The sequence below is a fragment of the Tachysurus fulvidraco genome, chromosome 2 (genome assembly GCF_022655615.1).
Source record: "Tachysurus fulvidraco isolate hzauxx_2018 chromosome 2, HZAU_PFXX_2.0, whole genome shotgun sequence".
Lineage (NCBI taxonomy): Eukaryota > Metazoa > Chordata > Actinopteri > Siluriformes > Bagridae > Tachysurus > Tachysurus fulvidraco.
The window spans coordinates 42,306,254-42,316,253 of NC_062519.1; the positions used below are offsets into that span (position 1 = coordinate 42,306,254).

General features: G+C 47.3%; 1 protein-coding gene across 1 annotated transcript in view; it reads left to right on the top strand.

Annotated features, from left to right (window-relative positions):
• LOC113663266 (trichohyalin) overlaps positions 1 to 10,000 on the top strand; it is a 199,365-nt gene that overhangs the window by 148,075 nt on the left and 41,290 nt on the right. Inside the window, exons 16-20 of the mRNA XM_047810246.1 lie at positions 2,470 to 2,532; positions 7,619 to 7,798; positions 8,587 to 8,679; positions 9,017 to 9,163; positions 9,490 to 9,573. Of these exons, the coding sequence (XP_047666202.1) occupies positions 2,470 to 2,532; positions 7,619 to 7,798; positions 8,587 to 8,679; positions 9,017 to 9,163; positions 9,490 to 9,573 (567 nt within the window). The remainder of the gene's footprint in view (positions 1 to 2,469; positions 2,533 to 7,618; positions 7,799 to 8,586; positions 8,680 to 9,016; positions 9,164 to 9,489; positions 9,574 to 10,000) is intronic.

The window sequence follows — 10,000 nt, forward strand, 5'->3', positions numbered from 1 at the left end:
TCTGTGTAGGTCCGTGTGGGTCTGTGTGGGTCTGTGTGGGTCTGTGTGTGTCTGTGTGTGTCTGTGTGGGTCTGTGTAGGTCTGTGTGTGTCTGTGTGGGTCTGTGTAGGTCTGTGTAGGTCTGTGTGGGTCTGTGAGGGTCTGTGTGGGTCTGTGATGGTCTGTGTAGGTCTGTGAGGGTCTGTGTGTGTCTGTGTGGGTCTGTGTAGGTCTGTGTGTGTCTGTGTAGGTCTGTGTAGGTCTGTGTGGGTCTGTGTGGGTCTGTGTGGGTCTGTGAGGGTCTGTGTGGGTCTGTGTGGGTCTGTGTGTGTCTGTGTAGGTCCGTGTGTGTCTGTGTGGGTCTGTGTGGGTCTGTGTGGGTCTGTGTGGGTCTGTGTAGGTCTGTGTGGGTCTGTGTGGGTCTGTGTAGGTCTGTGTGTGTCTGTGTGGGTCTGTGTGGGTCTGTGTAGGTCTGTGTGTGTCTGTGTGGGTCTGTGTAGGTCTGTGTAGGTCTGTGTGGGTCTGTGTGTGTCTGTGTGGGTTTGTGTAGGTCTGTGTGGGTCTGTGTGGGTCTGTGTGGGTCTGTGTAGGTCTGTGTAGGTCTGTGTAGGTCTGTGTGGGTCTGTGTGGGTCTGTGAGGGTCTGTGTGTGTCTGTGTAGGTCTGTGTAGGTCTGTGTGGGTCTGTGTAGGTCTGTGTGTGTCTGTGTGGGTCTGTGTAGGTCTGTGTGGGTCTGTGTAGGTCTGTGTGTGTCTGTGTGGGTCTGTGTGGGTCTGTGTAGGTCTGTGTAGGTCTGTGTAGGTCTGTGTGGGTCTGTGTGGGTCTGTGAGGGTCTGTGTGGGTCTGTGTGGGTCTGTGTGGGTCTGTGTGGGTCTGTGTGTGTCTGTGTGGGTCTGTGTGGGTCTGTGAGGGTCTGTGAGGGTCTGTGTGTGTCTGTGCTAGCACTTACTTACTGTCTAGCACTTACACAGTAAAGCAGCTTTCTCCACTCCACATCCAGGCTAAATTGTGAGAGGTCTGTACACGTGTAAGAAAACCAGGTCAAAGCACCGGCATGAATGTGAACGAAAGCTTTCAGTCCTTGTGACCCACTCTCGTGCACATAATGAGATTCACACAGGACCCCCGTGCCTTCTTTCTCTCAATTCCATTTTCTGGGCTTTATGGGCAGTTCCGTTATTTAGTTCCGGCTTTTCACAGCGTCATCGGAACTAACAAGCGAAAAAGAAATGCTATTTTAAGACTTGATTTGAAATGGAAATCTTTTTTTTCTCCATCTTTCATTCTGTGCATTTCATTCTGTCTGTGCATTTATTGCTCGTGCTTTTCTCGCACACGTGCACAATGAACCCAGTTTATCATGTAGTGCAAGCGTGAAACCTTCACTGGTGTCGACTCGACCCGTCAGCTCAGAGGATCCACTGTGTAAGGAATTAAACATGCAGCTCGAGGACAAATGATCAAGGACCAAGTGGAGTGTCGAAGCAGACTCACAGTCACCATCCTAAAGTTGCATGTTCCTTATATCTCACATCGGTTTCCATGGTATCTTATCATCCCTCACCATCATCATCACTTCAGCTCATCACCTCAACTCCTCACCAGAAGCGCCTTTATTTTTGTCACATATACGTTACAGTGAAATACTTTTCAGTGGGGGTCACGGTGGCTTAGTGGTTAGCACGTTCGCCTCACACCTCCAGGGTCGGGGGTTCGATTCCCACCTCCGCCTTGTGTGTGTGGAGTTTGCATGTTCTCCCCGTGCCTCGGGGGTTTCCTCCGGGTACTCCGGTTTCCTCCCCCAGTCCAAAGACATGCATGGTAGGTTGATTGGCATCTCTGGAAAATTGTCCGTAGTGTGTGTGTGTGTGTGTGTGAATGAGAGTGTGTGTGCCCTGTGATGGGTTGGCACTCCGTCCAGGGTGTATCCTGCCTCGATGCCCGATGACGCCTGAGATAGGCACAGGCTCCCCGTGACCCGAGAAGTTCGGATAAGCGGTAGAAGATGAATGAATGAATGAATGAAATACTTTTCTTTGCATAGCTCACCTTAGACAGTTGGGGTCAGTGTACAGCGTCACCTGGGCTCTTGGAAACGTGAGGCTTTTAAGGGCCTCCTTCAAGGACCCAACGGTTTCAGCTGGAGTTTAAACCCTGGGTCCAGAACCTTAACCATTTTGAGTGACAGGTTCACCAGACAAGTCCCTGCCGATGAGCTGTCGCTATAGAAACAATAACATATTATAGTAATATTATAAATTTACACTTAGAGCTGCTTTATCGAAATTAATCAACACCACCTGACCAATCAGAATCAAGATGTTAACATGCATGATGATGATGATGATGATGATGATGATGATGATGATGATGATGATAAAAAGAGTATTAATAGTAATCGCTGACTCGCTGACTCTTGATTCCAGAGCACAACATTTCTACCTCCATGTTTCTGTCTCTTTTTCTCACTCTAACTCTGTGTCTCTGTCAGGACCTCAGTCAGGACGAGGAGGTAGAAAGACTGAAGGACGAACAGCTGCGACTCCAGGACAAGGTCTCTGTCTCTTTGCTGTCTTTTATAGTAGCCGTTTAAACAGACTCTCTCTGATTGGCTGTCGGCTCTGCAGGAAGTAAAGAGTGTCGAAGCTGATAGTTAGTTTATTTATCAATGTTTACTATTAAAAAAATAATAATACAAATATATATATTACAGAATGACATGTTTTACTTTTAATTAATTCATCGTTTAAGAAACAAGTTAGTTCATCCGCTCGCTTACTTTATAGCAGGGGTGTCAAACTCTGGCCCCCCCCCCGTGAGATCATATCAGATGTGCATTACAGCTGACTAGCCGCATGCTCCGCTAATACTATAAATCCCAAGCATGTGTGTTTGTCTATAGTGAGTGTGTGTATATGTGTGCATGTGTGGTGCGTACGTGTATATTTGTGTGTGTGTGTGTGTGTGTGTGTGTGTGTGTGTGTGTGTGTGTGTGTGTGTGAGTGTGTGTGTGAGCGTGTGAGCGTCTGCATGTATGTGGGTGCGTGTGTGTGTTTGTGTGTGTGTGTGCATGCGTGTATGTATGTATGTATGTGGGTGCGTGTGTGTGTTTGTGTGTGTGTGCATGTGTGTGTGAGCATGTGTGTGAGCGTGTGAGCGTATGTGTGTATGTGGGTGTTTGTGTGTTTGTGCATGTGCTGTGAGCGTATGTATGTATGTATGTATGTATGTATGTATGTATGTATGTATGTATGTATGTATGTGGGTGCGTGTGTGTGTGTTTGTGTGTGTGCACGTGCTGTGAGCGTATGTATGTATGTATGTGGGTGCGTGTGTGTGTGTGAGTGCGCATGTATGTGGGTGCGTGTGTGTGTAAATGTGCATGTGTGGAGCGCACATGTATGTATGTGTGTGTGTGTGTGTGTGTGTGTGTGTGAGTGCGCATGTGTGTGTGTGTGTATGTGCGTGTTTGGTGCGCACGTGTATGTATGTGTGTGTGTGTGTGTGTGTGTGTGTGTGTGTGTGTGTTTGTGTGTGTGTGTAAATCTCTGCACCTCTGAGCTCCAGGTCACAGTGTTTTTCCAGCTCGGCCTCACTGTGTTTTGGGGCCACAATAAAGCGACTCCTTCAAAGGCCCGAGCTCCACTTACCACTAAGTGCTTCTCCGGCGGTTGGATGAGATTCCTCTCCAAACACAGTGCAGACAATTTGATTAATGGAGGCCTCTACCGAGGGCCCACGCCACGCTATACATTCACACTTACTTACACTCCTTATTTTACTCACGCCAAGTTTTATGTGCCGTCGCGTCACCGCAGGAGTTTGTAGGTCCGTAAAGGACAAGTCACCACTTTCATTCGAAAACTCATTAAAGGCCCCTCGAGACGTTTCTGTTTGAACGGCTGCAGGGAGGCTGAGTTTGACACGGATTTGGCTGTCGATTGCACGCGTCCTGGTGGTGCTGTTGTATAGTACAGAGTGTGTGTGTGTGTGTGTGTGTGTGTGTGTGTGTGTGTGAGAGAGAGAGACAGGTTTGGGAGGTCATGATGAGTGAAGTCACCATTTAAACATTTTCCAGGGAGGTCAGAAACACGTATAAGTCACATCACGTGTGTTTGCGCGCTCTCCTACTGTAACTCTTTCTGTATTTTGTCCCTGCTCCGGCTCCGGTGCTCCGACCTGCCGCTGTGAGACTGAATAGCGTCACAGAGCGATTTATCGGAGGCAGTCGTGAAATAGAAAGTGTGCGGCTCCCTTAGTGAGCGCTCTGAAAGGTGAGGCACACTGAGAGGCTTTTAGAGGCTCGTACGGAGGGAGCAACGTATGCGAGTCGGACGGAAAAATTCCGGTCCGCTTTGTATAGCAGGTCCACACGTATATGATCGCCTGCACGTTTATGGATGTGCTTCACAGTCAGAACGTCACTGAACAAAAAAAGAGCTTTGTTGTTAAACTATTGGCACCCGTCATGGGAATTAGCAAAAACTATGGAATGTTTAAGTGCAGATTTTTTCTCTGTTGTTACTGAGGCTCATTTTATGTCTAACAAAGTTAGACATGTTTGTGTGAGTGTGTGTGTGTGAGCGTGTGTGTGTGTGTGTGTGTGTGTGTGTGTGTGTGTGTGTGTGTGTAGTGATTGTGTGTGTGTGTGTGTGTGTGTGTGTGTGTGTGTGTGTGTGTGTGTGTGTGTGTGTGTGTGTGTGTGTGTGTGTGTGCGAGTGAGTGTGTGTGTGTGTGTGTGTGTGTGTGTGTGCGAGTGTGTGTGTGTGTGTGTGTGGTGTGTGTGTGTGTGTGTGTGTGAGTGAGTGTGTGTGTTTGTGTGTGTGTGTGTGTGCGAGTGTGAGTGAGTGTGTGTGTGTGTGTGAGAGTGTGTGTGTGCGTGTGCGAGTGTGTGTGCGATTGAGTGTGTGTGTGTGTGTGTGCGAGTGTGTGTGTGTGTGTGTGTGAGCGTGTGTGTGTGTGTGTGATTGTGTTTGTGTGTGTGTGTGTGTGTGTGTGTGAGAGAGTGTGTGTGTGTGTGTGTGTGTGTGTGTGTGTGCGAATGAGTGTGTGTGTGTTTGTGTGCAAGTGTGTGTGCGAGTGTGTTTACTAGTGTGTGAGATTGTGTGTGTGTGTGTACGAGTGTGTGTGTGTGTGTGTGCGAGTGTGTGTGTGTGTGTGTGTGTGTGTGTGTGTGTGTGTGTGTGTGTGTGTGTGTGTGTGTGTGTGTGTGTGAAACAAATTGAAACGCCATGAAATACAGAACAAGCTGAAAAGAAGAGAAGGTAGAGAGCTAGGAGATAAAAACAGGATGAGATGTGAAAAAACAAATGACTGTAGAGTGTAAGATAAAGGGGGGAGAAGGTGGAGGAGGTGTCAGTCTGGATGTCAGGAGACACGTTCAGGAGGTTCTGTGGAATAAAATGAGGCTCCTGGATGCAGCCGTACACTCAGGAGTTCATTACGCTCTCGCTGAGTCAGCGACTGAAGAAGGTCTGGAGGGGAAATTTACATAGCTCCAGTCCTGAAGCTGTACACACAGGACGAGCAGCTGCTGCTTCTTATCTTCTCGTATTTGCCCACATTTGCGAGACGTCGTCTCATTTGTTCCGAGTCTGAGATGACATCGGATACCAGAACCATCAAAAAGAGTGATCTTGGTTGGATATTTCCACACTAGGACATTATCCGCTTCCCATCTGCATCCTCCAGCGACTCAGGGCATTTTCATACATGCATTATTTTACGTTAAGGTTTTTTTGCCCCCACAGATTCCGATCATTTGCCCTGAGAACTTTGGGACATTCGCTGAAGTTTGAAGGTTGTTTTTGAGCCCTTTACATTCAATCCCTTTATCAAAAATGCGCTAAAGTGTCTATCAATGAATTTATTAACACCGGTTCACTAGTGGGGGGGGGAGAGACACGGTGGCTTAGTGGTTATCACGTTCACCTCACACCTTCAGGGTTGCGGGTTCGATTCCCACCTCCACCTTGTGTGTGTGGAGTTTGCATGTTCTCCCCGTGCCTCGGGGGTTTCCTCCGGGTACTCCGGTTTCCTCCCCCGGTCCAAAGACATGCATGGTAGGTTGATTGGCATCTCTGGAAAATTGTCCATAGTGTGAGTGTGTGTGAGTGAATGAGAGTGTGTGTGTGTGCCCTGTGATGGGTTGGCACTCCGTCCAGGGTGTATCCTGCCTCGATGCCCGATGACGCCTGAGATAGGCACAGGCTCCCCGTGACCCGAGAAGTTCGGACAAGCAATGTCAAATTTTTTACCAGTTTTATTTCAGAAATAAGGTTTTTATTTCGGGTCTATTAACCATAAACGAGCAAATACAGTGGAGCTCGAAAGTTTGGGCACCCCATGTAAAAAAAATCCGTATTAATGTGCATAAAGAAGCCAAGAAAAGTTGGAAAAATCTCCAAAATGCATCAAATTACAGATTAGATTTTCTTATAATATGTCAAAAAAGAGTTAGATTTTATTTCCATTATTTACACTTTCAAAATAACAGAAAACAAAAAAATGGCATCTGCAAAAGTTTGGGCACCCTGCAGAGTTAATACCTTGCTGAGACCTGACAGTGTCATGGATTGTTCTCAATCATCATCTGGAAAGACCAGGTGATGTCAACCTCAAAGGATTTAAATGCCCAGACTCATCTGACCTTTGCCCCGACAATCAGCACCATGGGTTCTTCTTTTCTTTCCTGGGCTTCTTTATGCACATTAATATAAATTTTTACCCAAACGTTCGAGCCCCACTGTATATGAACAATTATACATTTCGTGGTAATTAATTTAAATGACGTTGGTTAAACGTAAAAATTAATCGGGTCATAATTTTTTCATGCCTTAAAAGCAGTTAAACCAGATCAGGTCGGTATCGAGCCTCGGCCACGTGCGAGACCGGATAACGTCCTAAATTGTGTCTCTCAGCATCGCAAGCTACGATGTGCTGATGGCGGAAAGTTTTCGGCTTGTTAACGTGTAAAAAAAAAAAAAAAGACCGAAACACACCGACGACCATAACGCTTGTGTTATTGCTTAGTTTAGTGTGTGTGTGTGTGTGTGTGTGTGTGTGTGTGTGTGTGTGTGTGTGTGTGTGTGTGTGTGTGTGTGTGTGTGTGTGTTGGAAACCTCAGTCCAACCTAATGCACTTTTTATTTTATTTTTCCTTACTAATGTTCCAGGCTTCTGTGCATTTTTTTTTCCTGGTTCCACGTAATTACGGACGACGCGATCGCTGCACTATTTAATCTTCAGTAGAAGCTCGATCCCCATCATGTTTTAAGGGATGTTGGATTATTACGGAGGGGGTGAGGGATAGTTTAACAGATAATTACGTGTAATCCGCAGTCATTTCGGCGAACGATCAGCGGCACGGTCGGAGCCCACATTAGCCATTTGCCGTTAAATGAAGACGGGCCGAATCGAGCCGTTTCCTTAAAGTGACAAATCGCCTCTAAACACGCATTACACTGTGGGAAGGAAACGGACACAAGCTCTTACTCTGCTGATGCACTCTTATCGTTTCCTTACTTTATTTTAAGCGATTATTTCCGTTTCTTTTTTTCTTTCTGTCCTTTTGTATTTAATCGGATTGCTCCGGGTTATTGGTTTAGTTTGTGTTCTGATTGTTTTAACGCATACCAACAGCTTGAGGAGTGTGAGGACAGTGTAGTCGCTCTGAGCCTGGAGGCGGAGTCTCTCAGACAGAAACTGCGTACCCGTGAGCAGGAAGCAGCCGACCTTTGCTGGCAGCTCATCGTATCCCAGGATGCACTGCAGCGGGTGACCGATGAGCTCAGGAACTCTCAGAGAGAGGTCAGAGAAAGGGTAAGAGCGTCAGACACATGGGAAATAACTAATGGTGGAATTTTGTTATATGGCAGTGTGACTGACTGCACCATGCTTATTGATGTTTCCTCTCCATGAACATGGAAGGTAAACTGTCAAACCATCAGACTTTCAGACTTGACGACCCTCAGAGTGTCGGAACCTCTGGCCCTCAGACTGTCGGACCCTCTGGCCCTCAGACTGTCTGGCCCTCAGACTGTCTGACCCTCAGACTGTCTGACCCTCAGACTTGATGGACTCTCAGACTGTCGGACCCTCAGACTGTCTGGCCCTCAGACTGTCTGGCCCTCAGACTGTCTGACCCTCAGACTGTCTGACCCTCAGACTTGATGGACCCTCAGACTGTCGGACCCTCAGACTGTCGGACCCTCAGACTGTTGGATCCTCAGACTGTTGGATCCTCAGACTTGACAGACCCTCAGACTTGACAGACCCTCAGACTATTGGACCCTCAGACTTGATGGACCCTCAGACTTGACAGACCCTCAGACTGTCGGACCCTCAGACTGTCGGACCCTCAGACTGTCGGATCTTCAGACTTGACAGATCCTCAGACTGTTGCATCCTCAGACTTGACAGACCCTCAGACTATTGGACCCTCAGACTTGATGGACCCTCAGACTTGACAAATCCTCAGACTGTTGGACCCTCAGAATTGACGGACCCTCAGACTTGACGGACCCTCAGACTGTCCACGTGGCAGTGTGAGATTCACATAAAGAAATGAAGGTCTATTTTATCAACTCAGGTGATTTTTGTTGTTACAGAAGGCTGAGAGAGGAGGACAGGAGCAGAGAGAGATGGAGCTGAAGACTGAACTGAACCAGCTACAGCACCAGTATACCAGCTGCTACTCCCAGGTACATCTACATCACTGCTGTCACACTCCAGACCACCTTCCTCTGCTTCCTCTTCCTCCTTTTTACTTTCTATTCTTGTTTTTCTCCTTCCTCATCCTCTTTGCTTTTCTTCTTCTTCTTCTTCTTCTTCTTCTTCTTCTTCTTCTGACATCTTTTCCTCCTCCTCCTCCTCCTCCTCCTCCTCCTCCTCCTCCTCCTTCATCTTATTTTTAATCTTCTGTATGAGTCTTAATAAGAAATCACAATAAGACATTTGTGAGCCATAATATTTGTGTGTGTGTGTGTGTGTGTGTGTGTGTGTGTGTGTGTGTGTGTGTGTGTGTGTGTGTGTGTGTAGCTGGTGGAAGAAGAAGCTCTAGTGTCCAGTCTGAGGATTGAGCTACAGCAGGCTGAAGGACAGAGAGAGACGCTGGTGTCTCAGCTGCATGAGCAGGAACATCAGCTCCATCTGCTCACAGAGAAACATCACGCAGCTCAGCAGAAGGTACCACACACCTGTAACAAAAGGGCTGTTCACCTCTGTGGCACCAGAGTGTAGTTTAGTTCCCCCAGGGGGTTTTCAGAGCCGGGAGGCCCCACCGCGCGAACGACGAGTTCAGGCGTAAAAGGTATTGGCAAGTTCAATTATAGTTCAGTTATAAGCTCCATGTTTATAAATGCTGAATGATTTACAGTTAGTCTGTTCAGTTGAGCTGGTGTGTGTGTGTATGTGTGTGTGTGTGTGTGTGTGTGTGTGTGTGTGTGTGTGTGTGTGTGTGTGTGTGTGTGTGTGTGTGTGTGTGTGTGTGTGTGTGTGTGTGGATGCTATAGGTGACCCGCAGAGACGACGCCGTGCTGAAGTTAACCGCTGAACTTAGTGTTGCTCAGGAAGGTCTGTCCTCCACACACAACGAGGTACAGAACCTCCTGCTGAAGCCTCAAACAGCCTCGCCATGTTTATTTCTGTGAAACACGTTCTTTTGCATCACTCGTTCCTTTTTATCCTCCATTTCTTCTTCTTCGGTTGCTTTTTCCTTCTTCTTCTCCTTCTCCCTCATCATCTTGTTCTATTTCCTTTTCTTCTATTATTATGATTATGGTGATGATGATTATTCAACCTGTGAAGACCCTCAGGGTTCATGTTTCTCTCTCTCTCTCTCTCTCTCTCTCTCTCTCTCTCTCTCTCTCTCTCTCTCTGTCTGTCTGTCTGTCTGTCTGTCTCTCTCTCTCTCTCTCTCTCTCTCTCTCTCTCTCTCTCTCTCCCCACTCCTCTGTGTCAGTTAGAGAGACGGTAAACAGGAGAAACCTATAAAATCGATTCTCTCCATCACTCTGTGCTTGA